This window comes from Mastacembelus armatus, chromosome 16 (genome assembly GCF_900324485.2).
Source record: "Mastacembelus armatus chromosome 16, fMasArm1.2, whole genome shotgun sequence".
NCBI lineage: Eukaryota > Metazoa > Chordata > Actinopteri > Synbranchiformes > Mastacembelidae > Mastacembelus > Mastacembelus armatus.
This window is the reverse complement of record NC_046648.1, coordinates 885,078-903,134: the sequence shown is the minus strand read 5'-3', so window position 1 is coordinate 903,134 and position 18,057 is coordinate 885,078. Positions and strand designations below refer to the sequence as shown.

The 18,057-nt window shown below is 41.1% G+C and overlaps 1 protein-coding gene and 1 long non-coding RNA gene across 2 annotated transcripts; one reads left to right on the top strand and one right to left on the bottom strand.

The window, feature by feature from the left end:
• Positions 1–1,899: 1,899 nt before the first annotated feature.
• Positions 1,900–13,354, bottom strand: c4b (complement C4B (Chido/Rodgers blood group)). The gene is made up of 41 exons (XM_026293662.2): positions 12,819–13,354; positions 12,470–12,659; positions 12,208–12,382; positions 12,040–12,110; positions 11,868–11,956; positions 11,696–11,778; positions 11,526–11,613; positions 11,258–11,372; positions 11,025–11,166; positions 10,443–10,555; positions 10,193–10,351; positions 9,936–10,115; positions 9,655–9,846; positions 9,188–9,331; positions 8,955–9,078; positions 8,717–8,782; positions 8,405–8,617; positions 8,185–8,299; positions 7,984–8,054; positions 7,752–7,891; positions 7,444–7,659; positions 7,308–7,359; positions 7,114–7,203; positions 6,829–7,035; positions 6,225–6,300; positions 5,920–6,112; positions 5,695–5,790; positions 5,228–5,390; positions 4,891–5,084; positions 4,626–4,784; positions 4,480–4,539; positions 4,316–4,406; positions 4,068–4,230; positions 3,884–3,974; positions 3,433–3,507; positions 3,257–3,359; positions 3,066–3,155; positions 2,859–2,966; positions 2,681–2,764; positions 2,331–2,463; positions 1,900–2,246 (listed from the first exon to the last, which is right to left on the bottom strand). Exons 1-41 carry the CDS (start codon positions 12,887–12,889, stop codon positions 2,105–2,107), a joined length of 5,127 nt encoding a protein of 1,708 aa, XP_026149447.1. The 5' UTR covers positions 12,890–13,354; the 3' UTR covers positions 1,900–2,104.
• On the top strand, positions 12,809–16,319 carry LOC113122365 (uncharacterized). Its single transcript, XR_003294853.1, has 3 exons — positions 12,809–12,945; positions 14,777–14,923; positions 15,979–16,319. It is a non-coding gene; the product is annotated as an uncharacterized LOC113122365 (long non-coding RNA).
• Positions 16,320–18,057: the final 1,738 nt, after the last annotated feature.

Genomic DNA, 18,057 nt, shown 5'->3' with positions numbered 1-18,057 from the left:
AAAGTTTCATCTAATATCAGATGAAAAAACTTTTTTGTTACCTTTCTGGCAGTAACACCAAATTCTAAGATCAGTTCTTAAAGGAGACAGCTGCATTAATACTGTTACAGCACATGCACGTGAGAACCCATGCACTAAAACATACATTTACCTGTAGGTATTTTAGTTGTAAATATGTTGAGACAGCAGGTTTTTCTTGCACCGTGTTGCAGTTTGCTTGGAAATCGAGAAAAGACATGACAGAGACGTACTGACAGGATGAAACGGCCGCAGATGCTGAGAACAAGGAGCAATCAGTCAAATTAAGAATGAAACTATACATAGTTGACATGACGGGAAAGAAAATCTGCTTGAATAGTGTCTTACAATGTGCAAACACATCCTGAATATATGCTCAAAACTACTCACAAGCTCACCCTCCACATCCTTTAATCATGGCATGGACTGTATGTTCACAGCATTAATTTGGGATCAGTTGAAAAATGTGCCACATCTTATTCAGAAATATTAGATTTGTTTTTGTGACTTGGCAGGGAAAGCACAGCTGTAAGGATCACTTTGTGTTTTTTTTAGTTTCCCAGTTAACAGAACAAAGATGCTGAAACTGAAGCATCTAAATGGGATTTTACCATTTATGTGGGTGCTGTTCCTGATGTGTACGTCCAAAAATGTCTGTTCTGATAACAAGTCGCCCTCATAGCAAGATGGAAAACAAGAAGTAAATGTCAGAGAAGTCTGGACTTAGTTGGTGGTCCCTCTCCATCACGGCCTCCATCTGCCAGAAGCCTCCAGGGGAGTTCCACCTTCACTCTTCCTTTCTTTCCTTCCTTTCTGCACCATAGACCACCCTCACTCTGCTGATCCTGTTCTGGCCTTTGATAAAATGGCTGGAGACTTACCTTCAGCACCTAAGACTGCAGCACACCTAAGAAAATACACCTGGACATACAGTACGTGCACATTTCACCATCCCCAAGCCAATTTCACGGCTGCTGCCTAAGCACATTTGGTCTGTCGGAGTAGGTGAACATGTGCTCATAGAACATGTGTGTTTACAGTCAATCTATCCAAGTCTGTCAGTTGGTCTTTGTTGAGACATCCTGGTATTTTTTAGTGCTGCACAGAAAATGTAAACAAGTAAACTTTTAGACTTTTGCTTTCAGTTTATTTATTGTGACTGTAACCATAACTGTCTACGCTGCTGATTAAGGATGCATTCAGAAACATCATGTTGGCCCAATGGTTTTCCCCAGATGAAAACGTGTGACGCTGAACTCAGTGTGTTTATTTACCCTTTGATTCCAGTTTAATGAGATGTCTAATGGCGCGGCTGAAACAGCGCGGGCATTGATCTGGCTGTGATTGAAGTAACGCTCGGTGCTCCCGTGTTGCTTACATTGGACTTGGCCTCACAGATTAGAATAATATAAGCATATAAGCCGCCGCTTGTTCCTCACTCCTCCACCCAAACCCCCTGCCTCTCCCTCTGCCCCGCTCCCTCCCACGACCCCTTGTTTTCTCACATTACCTCCCTCTGCATCACTTACATATACCTGCACTAAGTTGCTAAGAGGATATGCATGTTATCTCTGTCTAATAAAGAGCTTGTATGCTCATGACACGATGAACTAACTCACCAGGAGCCTGTGAGACTCTTTATGTTTCGGCCGGGGCTGCGTCGAGCACAGAGGCCCCTCTCAGCTCCTTCACTGCCAGTAAAATAAAAAATACATTGAAAAAGAAATATATTCAGCAGGAAAGCTAAATCAAACCAGTCCACTAAACTCAACTAAACTATTTGGACGGACATGAAAAAACAAACATACGCTGGTGAGTTTCATTTCCAGTGGTTCTCTAAACACGTCTGCTGCAACCCAAATAAAAAGACGTACAAAGGCATCAGTTAGACAATATTAGGAGGTGTTTTTATTCAAACACTGTTAGCTCATATAAAGTTAGATATGATGAATCTGTCATTCATACTGTCTGGCTAGGAATAATAGATGCTTTCTGGGCTGATTAGAATATGTTGAGTTAAAATAGCAGTAAAAAAGTGCCCAACATGTTGAGTCACAGGAAGGAAAGTGAAATGATGCAGCTTCTTTCACTGTCTGCAGCCGTTTATCTTGTACTCATCCACAAATTCAGAAAAACCTGAGCAGGCAAATCGATGGGCAGATTTTTTACACTGTTCACTCGCAGGCCTTTGCTCAACCCAGGTGTTTGATTCCAGCAGATACTGCATCCTACGAACGAAGAGAATGAGAATCACTCAGGTTTCATAAAATACACTTGACAGTTCAAGTTTTAATATCACTGATGCTGCTTACTTTCCGTTCGAGTCGGTTGTGGAGCCATCTTTACCCATGATGAGGTACTTTTTCCCCAGATGTAACTGTTCTTTACACTGATATCTCTTAGCAAACACTCGGACAGAGTTCTCACTCACCAGCTTATCTCCATCTGGCAGACACAGGACAGTGAGAAATGTAAACATGCATGAACGTTCATTTAAAGGTCTGCTGAAATTCAGGTAGTCTGAAAATACTACACGTGAAAATATTAAACGTAGCCAGTAACATTTCTTCTCTCATTTCTCCTGAGCTTAAGAACCTTAAAAGTCCTCTAGGAGCTCCTGGGAGTGCTTCTGAATGTGGCCCCGTGGGTTCTGGGTACTTACGTGACTTGAGAACCTCGGTTACGTTAGTTTTGTACAGCTCAAAGTTACTCTTCACTGACACATCCACAACGTGAACAATGTAAGCTGCAATGAAACACAGTTATTTAGAACCAGTCGTGTGAACCGTAATGTGATAGATGGCAGGACGCTACGTCATTGTCTTGTGCACAGGACTGACCGTAGTCCACCGTGGGCAGGAAACAGGCATGTTGCATGCGGTCACTCTTTGTGATCCTGCGATTTCTTTCATTCAGTTTGAATGTCGCTTGTATTTTGTGACAGGGCCCTGTAGAAAATATGAGCATTTTACACAGTCCAGAGGTGCAAAACCTGCTTACATGTTTAGAGTATGTGAACAGTCTGAGGTCTGTCAGTGTGGGCCTACTTTCTGCACACTGGCACACATCCTCTGAACACAGCTTGGAGACCAGCTTGCTTCTTTGGGGAGCAGAGTAGAAGACAGTACACTTTCTGCCTGTAAGAATAGCACAGATAACCCAGACGTTCCTGTTACACTAAACAAAGCTGCCCCTTCTGTAATGAAAGGATGTGGATAAAACAAAAGATGAAGCTCACTTGGTTCATAATAGTCATAGAACACAGCCGGAGCAGGCTGTAGAAGCCCAATCGGCACCGTCTGTGTAGCATCAAAACTAATACATTCCTCGTGAGCGAAGAGCTAGAGAGGGAGAGCAAATCTTTTAGTATTCCACAGGCTTGTTTTTTGCAGCGTAAACTGATTTCAGCCTTACTTGATTGAAGTAGAGCAGCACTCGGCCATGGGAGGTTTCATAATGGGAAATATATTGTTCAGGTGGTTCTTTTAACTGGGAGGAAAAACAGAATTGAAGTCATAACATAAAAAAATGACAAAAAAACATTACTAAAGGTCAGTCCTCTCATTTATGGCTCTGATTTGTAGTTTGATGGAGTAGAGTTTCAAAACTGGTGTTTTTTATTTCTGCATGACTCTAAATGCTAAAGTATCAACAAGCTTTACGACCAGTAAAACCAGTTGCTAATTAACGTGTGGCTTGTATGTTGAACCTGCACAAAAAGAATTGAGTGTAAAAACAAAACTATGTCGTATGTAAGTACACAGTGACCTAATGAGGAGCATCTCAAAGTCACGTGAGCCAGCTCCTCCTCCCACTTTGTTCAGAGGGTGACGGTGATGAAGAGGAGGCAGAGAAACCCACTAACCAGGTCCAGATTCTGAGTCTTAGCCTCAAATCCACTCAGGAGTGTGATGTCAGCAATGGCCATCCCTGTGAGGCTGCTGTTCAGGCTATGACTACACAAAGCAACGAAAGCACAGGCTGAGTGAAACATCCTTGAGGAGCCTGCAATGTTCATTGTCTGTGTGTGTGAAGCTCATTCAACTAACCTGACACAGACCCTGTAGGTGACAGTTTCATCTGAACTTATATTATCAGTTTCTCTCCTGTTTCGGGTGTGAGCGTCAAACCATTCAGGGGCTGATCGAGACACCCTCGTCTCCATTTCCTTGTAATCGTAGTCATAGTAGTCATAATTTTCCTGGACCGTATCTGGAGAAACAGAGGATCATGAAACCGTGTGGCTTTTATCAGCAACACACATGGTTGTGGTCTGTAAACGCTGCCACAGGCTCACCAGTGTACTGCACTTTCCCCTCCACTGCGACGCTGATAGACAGTTTATCACAGTTGTCCTTGGCATCCAGCAGATGATAGGCCTTTATAAGCTGCCACAGGTGGATCATTAACTGTAAAGTATGTACGTATTTCAGCAGAGGTACAGACATTTACTGAACTTACCTTTAGCTTAGCTTGTCCTTTTCCTGTCAACTCCACAACAATTTCATTCCCTACAAGTTTCTAGGGCAAGAGAAGGAAAACGGCTCATTTCAGAATCAGACAGTGTGTATTTGTGTGTATTATAGTGACTGTCCTGACTCTGATACCTTGAGGTCTGTTTCCACCCTCTGCTTCTTATTCTCCAGTTCAAGCTTTGCCATTTCTTTCTTTCCTCGGACGGTGAAATCTGCTATTACATTTACTTCAGGACTGCTGGACCTGGAGAGCTCATACTCAGAGAGGGCTTCCAGTGCCATGATGGTGTCCTGGACATGGCAGTAAAACATTATTAACATGTTGACATCACTAGTCTGAGAGTTATTATGGGCTGTACTGCATTGTTCAAACAATACAAGTAACCCTGTGAGTCACCTGTGATGATTTGTAGCCTCCAGAATAGTTTTCTTGGCTGGTTAGCCAGCAGGCGGCCTTGCTTGCCCACTCGGACTTCCTAAACCCCACTGCAGCTAGGAGGGCATAAGTTGAAGTCTCTACTGTGATGGCATCTGCCTGCTTTTGATTGGTTTCACTGGGATTAGTTGTCCACAGATAACATCCATTCTTCCCTAATAGGTAAGCATGAGAAAGCTGTCACGCCTCCTAAAGACCAACATACTGCGACACGCTATGGTCACATTTAGGTTTAGCTTTGCAAACTGTGTGAAACTGTAAGTGATTGCTAGTTATTGATGATTCCTATTATACATGCCTCTAGTAGCCATCGTTTGAAGTTTTATCCAGACATGTGTCAAATCTGTTTCTTTTGGCAGGCAAACTGAGAGACAACAGGCTGTAATGGCAACGGCATAGGGATGCTGAAGCTCCTCGAAGTTTGACAGTAGATATGTCGTTGATCTTGAAATAGCTGCTTCCTGGTAAAGAAGTGGGATAAAGGCAGTGGATTCATTTTCTTGCACATAATCCTGCCTGTAAGTAATGCTCTGACTACAGGGTATTAAAATCTGTTAAAATAAAATAACACCATGAGATTAACAACTTCATTTACCCAGTTTGTTAGGTGAGTCGTGCTGTGGTTAAAATAAGTGTCAAAACAGTTAAACTCCAGTAGATATTTCTGTGTGAGTTGTCTAAAAGGAGCATCACTAACATGGCTATAAACAGGACAATATGACAATATTTCTATTTTATTTTTTAATATTTTGAACATTAGCTCACCGCAACACTTCGCCCTTCAGGTTCCAGGAACTGAAGAGACCGGTTCAGTGCAAGAGTTATGAAGGCCGTCCTGGATGAATCTCTGTCTTTGTCCTTCTACATTAAACACACAGAGAGAACAATACTGTTTAAATTGTCTATATATACGTCCGTCTGTCTGTCTGTCTGTCCGTCTGTCCGTCCGTCTTTGTGTGTGTGTGTGTGTGTGTGTGTTCCAACATTTACCAGGATTCCTCTGTGCAGCACTGGATATGGATCAGTGAATGACCCATCATTGTTTTGTGCTGAGACCAAGTAACTGACTGGGTGCCTGATCTGCCCCAGTGGCACAGCCCTACCTAGCCTGCCCTGTTGACCAAAGGCCGTCGTCTGACGCTCTGCAATCAGCGATAGCACTTTTACTACAAGTGCAGTCAACCTGGGGACAAGAAAAGATGAAGGCAGGAGAAGAGAAGAGGACAATAAGGCAACAGGATTCACCATGTGAGACGCTCAATGTAACTACTAACCTGTAAGTTGCAAATACTCACCAGTTACTAGATGACTCTGAAGCCCATGGCCCATAAGATCCATTAGGTTTCTTATATGTGAAAATCCTTATATAACCTGACAAAGAAAGTGTTGACTGTGTGTAAATATCTACAGCAACATAGCAGGTTCAGCGTTAATGACGACATCATACAAATGAAACACTATGATCACTTTTCATTGCTCGTTGAAAAGGTGGCGGTTGGAAAAAGTGACGTTATGTTTTTCTATTGGTCCCTAACTTGTGTCCCAGTCCTGCAGCTTAACTTAACATTGTCACTTATGGTGCCGTCAGGCTTCTTTTATGTTTTATTCAGTTTCCAGATAAAGTTGAAGTTCCATACCTTCATGAGTATTGGAAAACATGATACCACTTGTGTTCTCATAAGAAGCAGTCCTGATCGTTTGATCCAGTTTTGGATGAGAGATAAAATGTCTAATTCCATTTAAATTTTCCTGTGACAGAACCAGAGCACCCAACCTTAATTCTTACTCTGGTGCTTAGGAATGAATTTTGTTTTCCTCAGTCTAAATCTGTCCTGTCCTAAAGTGCAAATTTTAAAATGATACCTTTGCAATTGACTGACTTGCTGTTTGTATTCTTACTTTGTTCAATGTGATTGAGAGCATCATCTCTGGCACCAGCAGGCTGGTCAACCCATTGGTCACTCTGGTCGAGGTAGCGGACGGCCAAAGCTGTCGGGACCAGTCCTACCATTGTCTGCTCTAAACATCCTGTCGGCAACACGATCAACCTCGCGACTTTCTCAGGAGAGAGAAGGTTCTTCACCTGTGAACTGCCAAATCCATCCCCTGACAGGTAAGAACAAAGTTGAGATATTTATTAGTTGTTTACAAAGATTTGTAAAGTGTGTGTCTGATAGTACACACCTTCCAAAGAAATGAAAATATTGTTCTTGGAGTCAGGAACCGTCCCATCAGGTAAAGTTCCATCAAAGGTCAAACTCTTTGGGCTCTTTCCTATCGGGACAGAAATAAATGAAAACACATTTAATATACTAAATAAAAATATTTAAAAATATATATATCAGCCAATTATCTTTGAGGATACTACAGCAACTCACCATCTAATTTAACCACTTCAGTTATTTCGTCTCTCATTTCTATTCCTTCTGTCTGCAACATGAGGACAATGGAACCAAATTAGTTTTTGTTTTGTCCCATAAGCATTTTCAAAGAATAATCATCTCACAGACTCACCCACACATTCAAACTCTTTTCGACTGCATCTATCCCACTCTCATCCTCTATGTCGTAGAGGCGTATTTTGATGGGTATTTTGCCAGTTTTCATGGGAACAGCAGAGAAAGAGACAAACTTGGAGGACTGTTGGGCCACAGTAATGTTGACAAAGGCTGTTGTGGTTGCTGAACCGGGGGAGCAAAGTCCTTCGGTTTGTTCCATATGAACCGCCACCTATGAAAATGCAATTAATAACAAAGAATAACATGAAGGACTGAACTGTTTTGTACAGCAGGTGGTTAAAGTTAACATTAGATTATAGCTACCTGCAATGGGTCATCACCGTAGTTGTAGATAATGGGGGAAATGGACAGCTGCTCATACTTTTTCACGGAGTAAGGCAGCCTCAGAGACACAAATGTCCTCCTAAACGCTCTGACCTCAGATGGCTTCACGACACAGAAACCTGCAGCACAGAGGAAGCCGGTTCCTGGTATTTAGAAGAAGCTCTGTGGTCAATATCCAAAATGCATTTGGCAGGTTGGGATCTGTTATTACCAGTGTCAGCAGATAAAGTGGCGACCTGAACCTCCCATGTGGTAATAGAATCGGGTAGAGCCAAAGAATACCTAAACAGGGTTTCAGTTGAGAAACAATCAGTCGGCTGTAAAATGCATCAGACAAACACTTTCTAAAGCATTTTACCAACTTCACTTATAGTAAACTGTAAAAAAGGAAAAGGGACTGTCAGTCTCTTACTGTCCTTTGCCGTTTATTTCGAATTCTGTGAAGGCAAAGCTCGGGGGGAAAAATCGCCGAATGTACTGAGCAGCAGAATACAAGAAGAACTCTTCGATGTCAGCTGTGCTCGCAGCTGAAAATGAAAAGGTGAGAGATTTGTGTTTAAACTCTTCAATAACCATGCCACACTCACTAAGTCATATAAGGTGCTTGATGTCGACACGTCAGTTAGTCTCACTCCGGCCAAGTTCCTTTACTGCGTCTTCTTTCATCTTCTCTTTCCTCAGACGTTCTCCTTCAAGGCAGCATTTTAAAAAAGCGTCTGTACAAGCTTGGTCTGTGTTCAGCAGAGAGACCCTCTTTGCTCTTTCCTGACATGTCAGTCTCATGGGGATCACAGCAAATCCAGGCTCACAACACTCTTGCAGTCTTCCTTCAGTAAAGTTCGATTCTGAAAGCGACATTAAAAAAAGAAAAGGTGCATTTCATAACATGTTCTTACGAGGACTGTTCTAAATGATCTAGTTGCAGCAGCAGAGTGTCGTCTTACTGAAGGCCATCATCCCCTGTTGGAGGTCCACAGAGCGTCTCTGTCGTGCACCTTGTGAATCACACTCTGAAAAGTGATGCACACAACAGCACAGCAGCTCATCGTAGGATACACAGGAGGACAGCTTCCTTCAAGTAAACTACTATGATTCTGAATTTGTAGTGACAGTGTTAATTATAATTACAACCAAAATGGCATCAAGGTCACACTTAAGGTCACACTTATATTTTTGTTATACCCTTTTTCCACACTGACTGTGTCAAAGATACAAATGATAGTCCAGCGTGTGTTACTACAGATGCTGAGTCAGCTCCTCCACCATATGAGCAACCAAGGTCGTACGACTGCATCGCAGAGAACACCTGAAAAGTGGGAGCATGAGATTCACTGTGTTATAACTGACTTGTGTTGGTTGGATGAAACTGCTTCGGTGTGTGATTGCGGAGACAAAGGAGTGTGTGGACGTGTTACCTGTTTGGATGTGAGTTTGTTGTCAGCATTGAGAGCGTAGAAGGCCTTATCCACAGCCAGCAAAGCCACTTTGGCTCTCTGACCATGTAAGTCAAATTCTAGCTTTGATAGTTTTCCAGGTTCAAATGGGCCTTTTTGTTGCACCTGAATTAAAGTTAAGATGTTACGGATCTTTTCTGATATGCTGTCCACGGTGAAGGTTGATTATGGCAAAACATTCAAATACAGCGTCTACGTTGGGCTGAGTAGTTTGGGTCTAACCTGAACTAAATCTAATTATATATTTTATGTTGGCATGGATAACTGGCATGCAGCCTAACAACAACCACAGCAGCTTAAAGCCTTTGCATCATTTTCACATCAATGTAATGCAAAACAATAGAGAACGGACCTGTTCCAACACATAATCAACCGAGGTAAAGTTCTGTTTGTCTGCTGTGTCACTCTTATCTGCTCTGTTTACTCACATTGACCTTTATCTCACATTCATCCCTGACATCAACCCACGCCGAGTCAGCAACAACATCGCCGTTCTGGCTGTAGAAATAGCCAATCAGACGGAAGGATGGAACCATGTCAGGCGTTATCAGCACCTTGTGTTTAAAAGAACTACCCATTGGGTGAGACTCGTTTTTCATTAGGATGCCACGGCTTATGACCTGCAACAGAGAAGAGTTTAATCATGACAAACTGCAGCTCCTCTTTTCTGACAAATACGTCATGTTGGATTTAGTCAAATGTGGCTCACCACGGAGTATATAAACTTGTCTGTAGGGCCATTCAGGGTGTTGAATGTTACGGTAAAGAAATCGTTCACAGAGTACACCTTGTTGGTAAAACTCAGGTAAAGGTAGCTGTTACTTGGAGAAGAAAATCGGCTGATTATTTTCTTCTGTTCTTGTTTGGTCTGCAGGACTTCCACGGTCACCTGTGAGAGCCAGAGGTGGAAACATTTAGAAGTGAGCACGTTTAAAAACAGCTTCAGGTGAGTTTGGGGATACTAACTTCAATGTTAGTCTGAGTTCCAGTGCCCATATTAAAAGGACAAAACACTGCCCCCTCCTGGTCAGTGGTGCCTTGAAAAGATTTGTCTGTAGATACTGGAACATTAATCTTTATTGGCACACCAGCTGCTGGAGAGCCATCTGGGAGACGCAAGACCACCTGTAATAAAACAAACAAAACCTTTTGCATACAGAATCATGATCAGAAGCATCCAGTGTACTTAGCTGTGGTTTGTTAGTCCATTGCATACCACCACATCTAGTGGATACCCAGGGAGGAAGTGGGAGCGAGTTCGAGAGAGATCAATGGTGTATTTGTGGGAGACGATAGGAAGGAAAACTTCTGCCTCTTGTATTTCACCACCTGGAGCAGAAAATGCACTTGGAGTATTATCCATGACGGAAAAGGACGATATTTAAAATCCTGCAAAAGTATCATTAAAATATTTATGTAGTAATTTCATTGAGGTGTGTTTCATAGGTTTGAGTCTAAAAATCATGATTTCATGATATTTTCCTACTCTTACACTCTTGTATGAAGCCCCTGAAGTTCACAACAAAGTGTCAAGCTGCTGTGTTTCACCACAGGACCCATTAAATACCAGATTGCAAAAGCCAAAGTCAAAAATGTGCCCTGGAGTTGCATAACTGAAATTAGCTCAGCATCTCCCCATTTACATCAAGCGTGAGTGAACTACTGCTGTATAAAAACACTGGAGTCTGGTTTAACAGACACACAGACAGACAGATAGATAATATGACATCAATATTAAACAATTATCTGAATGACCTAAACAATAAACAGCGGCATAGTGTCACAGCGTGTCCTTTACTTCGTATGTTGGTCACATGTACTCTCAAATAGATTTGTGCTCCTCTTTGCTGTAAATCAGAAAGGGATCCATTCATCTGGTTGTGGACTTCCTTGTTTATATTTTCTGTATTCAAAGAAAGTTTTGCAGTTCCATTCTTGACCTGCAAGAAATTGCAAAGTCACGTGTTATCACGTAACGTGACGCTTAAGAAGTAAGACTTATAAACTTTGCACAGTTAGCAGTTTCCTCACCGAACCAGTCAGCACCAGTGTCCTGATAAAGACAGGGTTTATGTTTTGACCACGTCTTTTCACCACTCCAACTTGGCAGTGGTACGCACCTTCCACTTTTTCACCATATACATACCTAAAAAAAAAAAGCATGTCAGAAGTTGTTTGTTATTTTGAACAATATAAAGATCATAAAAAAGAGTCGTCGTCTTCTAACGTTATAACGTTGAATCCAGTTTTTAGAATAAAAGAGTTTAATGATTGTTTTTAATGAGAAACCAGCACTTACATGGCTGAGATGGTGAAGTCAAACTGTTTAGCATCCAATAAAATATAGTTCTGCTCCATGGCAATGTTCACTTCAAAACTGGGTAAAACTAGAGGTGCAACATCAAAACGTCTTTTAGATTGAAAAGATTTTATCTTTCAGTTTAGTCTTTAATCAAATTTTGAACTTACCAAATTTTTTGACCTGGAACTCCCGAGAAACAGTGTTTTCTTCATCACCGTCGTAGTGAGCTGTGATCTTCCATGTGCCCGTTCTTTGGAAACACAACACACGTGGGTTCATGTCAAAGTTGCTCAGGTGCTTATACAAGTCACAGTCTGTTGCACACGTGGTAGAACCTACTTGGAGACATCAGGAATAGTGATTGTGTCTTTGAGTATTCCTCCCTCTGCCGATTTAAGAGATTGCATTATTCTGTTTCCAGCAGCGTTCTGTCATAAAACGATAAACCCATCAGTCATTTGTGCAGATCTTCCAAAGTCGTCTTTCCTCTGAAAAAAATGGGTCTACTCACAATTACTGATATGTGGATCATCTCCTTATGAGGCCTGAATGAGTGGTCGAGAGTGAATATCCTGTACTTCACTAGAACAGGGACATTAAGTATAAAATGGCTTTCAAAAGAATCACTGTTAATCCTCTCGTAGGGTCTGGAGTTTCACATTTGCTAACTTTCTCTTACCTTGCTGTGTTGGGTTGTACATTGGCTGATCAGTCTGAATGAAGATATAGCCCCTGTGTTTGGATACCATGACCTTTGTTGACTTCCTCTGAGTTAAGGTTTGGCTCTCTGCCACCAAGGTAAGGTATGTGCGGCCATCTCGCCAAGGCAACCTGTCCATAATTTCTTTGTTTATCTGCAAAGATGCATATTGCGTGTGTGTGATTATGGAGCTCAGTCTTGCCTAAACTGTGTTTTAGTGTGAGCTGGGGAGTTGTCATACCTTCAGCTCCACTAGTTTGATGTCGCTTTCATTTTTACACTCAACACCTTTCTTCTCTGACACGAGAGTGTTAGTAGTCTCATGCTCCAAGTAGAGAGTAACAACTGTGTTCAGGTGATGTTTTCCCATCTGCACTAGCACTTTCTCTTTAACACCCACATGAAAAAATCTGGGAGCTGAGATGAAGAAACTGCACAGAAACAAAAAGATGCAAAAATAGCACTTATGTTTTCTTTTAAAAAATGTACTGAATGTGAATGTGCAATACAGACAACACGTTTTAACCCTGTTTTCATTAAGCACAAATAGGTTCATTCATAATGTCTTTCATGCAGGTATGTACGTTTACCTGTTGTCTGCTGAACCCTGTGATTCCACAATGAAGGTCAGGAGCAGTAATGAAACGACGTGGAGCTTCATTGTGCAGCTTCTGTCTTCGCCTGCTCTGCCACAGGATTGTGATTAACTGAGGTTTTGTAAGTTATCCTCCCTTGTATTTCCCAATACTTGGATCTCTCAGTGTCCTCCCTCTGCTTTTTTTTTTTTCCCTCGACAACTTAAAAATATGATTCGTTCCTCAGAATAATGTCTTGTGTCCCAAAGCAGCAACACGCTCATGCAAACCAGAGAGGCCACAACATTAAAGCTTAATGCAATTGAAAAGAAAGGAGAAATGACGTTGTACACAAATTACACATGTTGTCACAAATTCCCACAGCAAACCTGGATTCCCTTCAATTTGGGAGCCACTGTTGGATAGTTGGTCCACAACATGTCTGATTGCATAAAAGTCTGTTTTGAATCACTGCTTGACCTGCAGTATGTTTGTTTCTGTTTCACAATCTGTAATCATGCCCACATTGGTTACTGCACATTTCCCCCAAATCATGTGATTTACCAGAAATCAGGTTTATGCTTTGTGTTTTTGTTGGAATGAGACCTATTGGCTCTAAATGTGGTTCAGGAGTGAATGAACCACATTTAGCTGAGTTTCTTCACTTTAGTGAATCTGAATTTTTAATACTATGGATAATTAGTAGAGCGTACCTACAGTGTAAAACTGTATTCATCAGGGAACTGGCCTATATTGACTGAAATTTAAAAAGCTTCCAAACTCTTTTCTGATGTAAAAGATTGAAACAGTATGAACGATGACACAGACCCACAGACAATGTCAGAAACTTTATTTCTCTTCATGAACATCTTGATAAAAATGGTTAGTAAAAACATATTCTATCTATCTGTCTATCTAGTCAAAGACATGCCAGCAAGATAAGCAAACAACTCATGTTTTACTTCCTTTTCCAAGATAATATGACATTCCCACTGTTTCAGTTTTCAGAGGTTAACAGGAAAATTCAAACTCCACTGTGGCCTACAGGTTTTGAATTTAGATTCTTAATTAAAGCCAAAAGCCACATTAATTACAAAAACATTATTTTTTAATAGTATTTCATTTCAAAATGTTTCTAATCCAGTGTGGGCCCTGCAAAGTCACATGTTTTATCATTAAGATGCAGGCCTGTCATAGGACTAGCTACATGATATAATTCATATATAATTCATGATATAACTCCAACATCGATCCCTGTATTATCACCGTAAGAGGTGAGAGGGAGTAAAAACCAGAGACTGAGGCATGATGTCCACCCACAACTCCTGGCTGTGGAGAAGTAATACAAGAATTGCGTTTGGACAATCAACACCAGACTCCCTGTCAAACTTGGGAAGATCAGCAATAGCATCTCTTGGCCTTGGGAGTAAAACCTGCAGTGGATTAATAGTTTGATAATCATAAAATAATAATTATAATATGATTGTAGTTTAACTAAAGCAAGTGCAGAAATCATAAGTGATAAAATGCACTGAAAATGTTAAAGCATTTGCTCAAGCAGTTTATTTAAGAGAAAAAAAAGAAAGCATGTTACAGACTCTATCTAATCCAAGAGTAGCTGTTTGTTTACGCACCTCTGACACTAAATGTTTTAAACATACATATCTGTGATCTAACACTTTCCTTTATATCTAATTTATAAGTGTCAGTCCATTAATCTGTACCTGGAAGCAATAAAGTAAATGGTTTTAATACTTACATTATGAACCATCAATAGTCAGTGTCAGTAGTCCCAGAGAAGCCACTACTCATAATCCCTATGTATATGAAATATTAAACTCATTACTTCTGTCATTTTAAATGTGTGTAAAGTTCACTTTCCCCTGCATCCGTCCTCAACCGCTGCCTGTTCAGTTTGCCTGTCCATGTCCCCCTTTCTATCTCTTCCCCTCTATCCATCTCATTTCATGCAGGAGTGGGGTTACCTAAGAGACTGGCCCTCAATGGAGAAAATCTCTTTTTCTACAATTAACTGTGAAAGTGACAGAAGGAAAAGAAGGCGGTGATCTGCGGAGGGGTGCAGACCTGGAGGAGAACAGGATAGAGGATGTGCATTACAGGTAGAGGAATATAACATTAAAAACTAATATTTGCACTTTTTTATCAGGTTTTAACTTCAGGAAATTTCAAGGCAAATACCCAAATAAAGTTTTTAGCTGACCGTAATTGTAGATTTGTTTTAGAAAAACATCTGTGCCCTCATCTTATTTGGTATCTTATTTGTGTATGGTTTTAGAGAGGATGATAGCATATGATCATTGTGATAAACTATTATATACAGTAAAGAATATATTTGTATATTATGGATTATTATGGATTTGGTTAAAATTGTTCTCATGCACCTGCAGTTAATACATGAACTGTTGCATCTCTCTGCTCGCAGTGACAATAGGCCGAATTAGGCTGCATTGCATTGATCCCAGTGAAAGTGAATTATCATATTTATCTTTAAAAATGCAGAGGGAGTAACCTCTGGGTTACCATGGAGAGATGTACACAAAAGGGTGTGGCGTGGGAATGGCCCTCAGGGGTCAGGAGTGAGGGTGAACAGGTCAGAGGTCAGAGCCAGCTGGACAGAGAAGAAGAGGAGATGAGGGTGAGAAAAGGAGGCGAGGGGGGAGTCCAGAGACTGACTGACTGAACCCAGTGAGACATTAACATTGAACTGATGGGAGGCTCACTGACCAGTGCCTATTCAGGGAAACACTAAGCTGTAACACACTCATGTGTAATGGTCCATGGTAATTGACAAGTGACAAGAACCTCTTTGTGGATGCAAAGGCAGTTTTTAAAATGCAGCAGTGGATTACAAGCAATACATGGTGCTATTCTGTCGTTATATGGGATTATTTTATTCAATAACACCAAAAGACCATATCAGTTATAGATATTTATTTATTGGCAGTGTGGGGTTTGGTTTCCAGTAGTTTTAACTTCCAGCATTAAAGCATAGTCTAGTTCATGCTTTGCAGCCCTCTTCACACACACTTCTGTTTTCACCCCAGTGAACACTGACTTTAACATGTACCAACATTTAAAGCCCATTTATTGTGTATGTGGAGCGTTTTAAAAAATGAAGTATTATTTTTAATGCTAAAAATCTTTTTATTTTCAGTTGCTGTGGTTGTTCCGTGCACCTCAAGAGTACAGACAGGAAGGTAAACATGAGCTGTGGCTTCCATGTAGCTGCTAGTGAAGGTCAGGTCAGTGAGGGCAGCAGGCAGTCTGGGATGGGGGCCACACTCTGGTGGTCTAAAAAAGACAATGTTGGGGCCCAGACCAGGGGTCAACATACAAACAGTAACCCCTAAATGAAACGCACAGAGCAAATCAATGTTCTCACATCAGTCTTGTTGCCCATGGCTGTGAATATGCACGCCTACAGGCGGCACAAGGTTTTCGTATTTGAATAAATGTGGTCTCAACAACAGGGGAGACAGCTGTATTTGAACAAAAGTAGAAGCCTGATGTCATAAGTGTGTGTCTTCAGTTCATCACAAATCAGTGGTTTGATGGTACAATTACTAAAAACACTGTTAGAGTATAAACACAGGCAGCACAGGTATGTTAGCTCTTTATACAGTGTGATGAAAACCGCAACAGGTGTCTTCAGTCCTCCCCACTCATTTTGTACATGCAGAGCTGATGACATCCAGTTTTTCTGCACACCTACACACTGCTGCCCTCTTGTGGCCTCAGTGGAACCAGTTCGATCCAGACGTGTCTGGGGTCCCAGCTCTGCTAACTTCCTGTAGGTAACCTCACCCAGAGCCAAATATTAAAATGACAAAAGTTAGGGGTACTGTCACAGTTGTTGCGATCACAACTGACATTTCTGTAGTTGTGTTGTTGAGCTTAGTCCTTCATGTACCGTGCATAGGATCTGTGGTATTAGGGACATTAATTGGCAGTTGTTGCTTCTTTGGCATTTGTTTGATATAAGTGTGAAATAAAACATAATTAAAATGTGCTTAGAAACACTGGAAGAATTAAGTGTTCTTAACAGGTGTCGGCTACTCTCACCTGTGCAAATTTGAAAATCAGTTCTGTGTTTACATCCATCCATCATCTGTACCCCCTTAGTCCTAACCAGGGTCCCAGGGATCTGCTGGAGCCTATCCCAGCTCTCTTTGGGTGAAAGGCAGGGGTCCACCCTGGACACCCTCACAGACATAAAATTTAATTTTGGAATAAATACAAAACTTAAATGAAATTGTAGACAAAACGTGTGGACAGGTGAGAGCAGCCTACACCTGCTAAGAACACTGAATTCTTCTTAAGCACATTTTAATGATATTTTATTATAAGATTCTGCTTATGAGAAACAATATGTCTGGTCATGAAATTATGTCAGACCCAGAAAACATATTTTAGGTCCTGAAAAATAAGTGATGTCCAGAAAATATATATGTCAGGTCCTATAGTTAATTGACTTCGATGGAAAAATATTTTAGCAACAATTCAATTTTGAATTCCAGATATCTATACTTTCAATTCATTAATGGATATTTGAAAGGGCCCCATATGAGGCACATGTGAAAAGAAAAAATAAAATACTGCTTATGAGAAATTGCAAGTCAATTCCGTATCTAAATGTTTAGAAGCACAATAGCTCATCTACAGATCTTACAGAAACTACAGCCTGTTCCTGTAGAACAATGGGGCCTTAAGTTGAAATTTCCAGACTGAGGACTGTTGAGCTTTTTAAAGACTGGAAAGTTTTACTAAACAAGTAGCCTGGCCAACCAGACTAACTCTTCCTTTTCTATAGCAAAATTTAGTCTGGAATCTTATTGGTCCAGTAGACGCAGAATAAACCAATCAGAGAAACGAAGGATATGACGCAAACAACAAGACAATGAGAGCCGTATCAACCACAGACATAAAACACATACAGTGTATTTTATATGTCTAAGGTGTCAACAAACAAACTTGGCGTTAATCCAACAGAGCAGAGACGCTAGTGAGTGGCTGCTGTAAAAACAGGATGTTATCACCAGCTCCACGGAGTAAACAGCAAAAGCTGCGGAATATTTGCGGACTTGGGACTGGCATTGAGCAACTTTAAGAACAAGTCAGTGCGCATGTGCAAAGTGTATTTAAATCTGGTTGGACGATTGGCGCGTAAAGCCCGCCCCATTGCAGATAAACGGCTGTGATTGGCCAGGCTCTTTTAAGGCCGGAGGAAGAGACC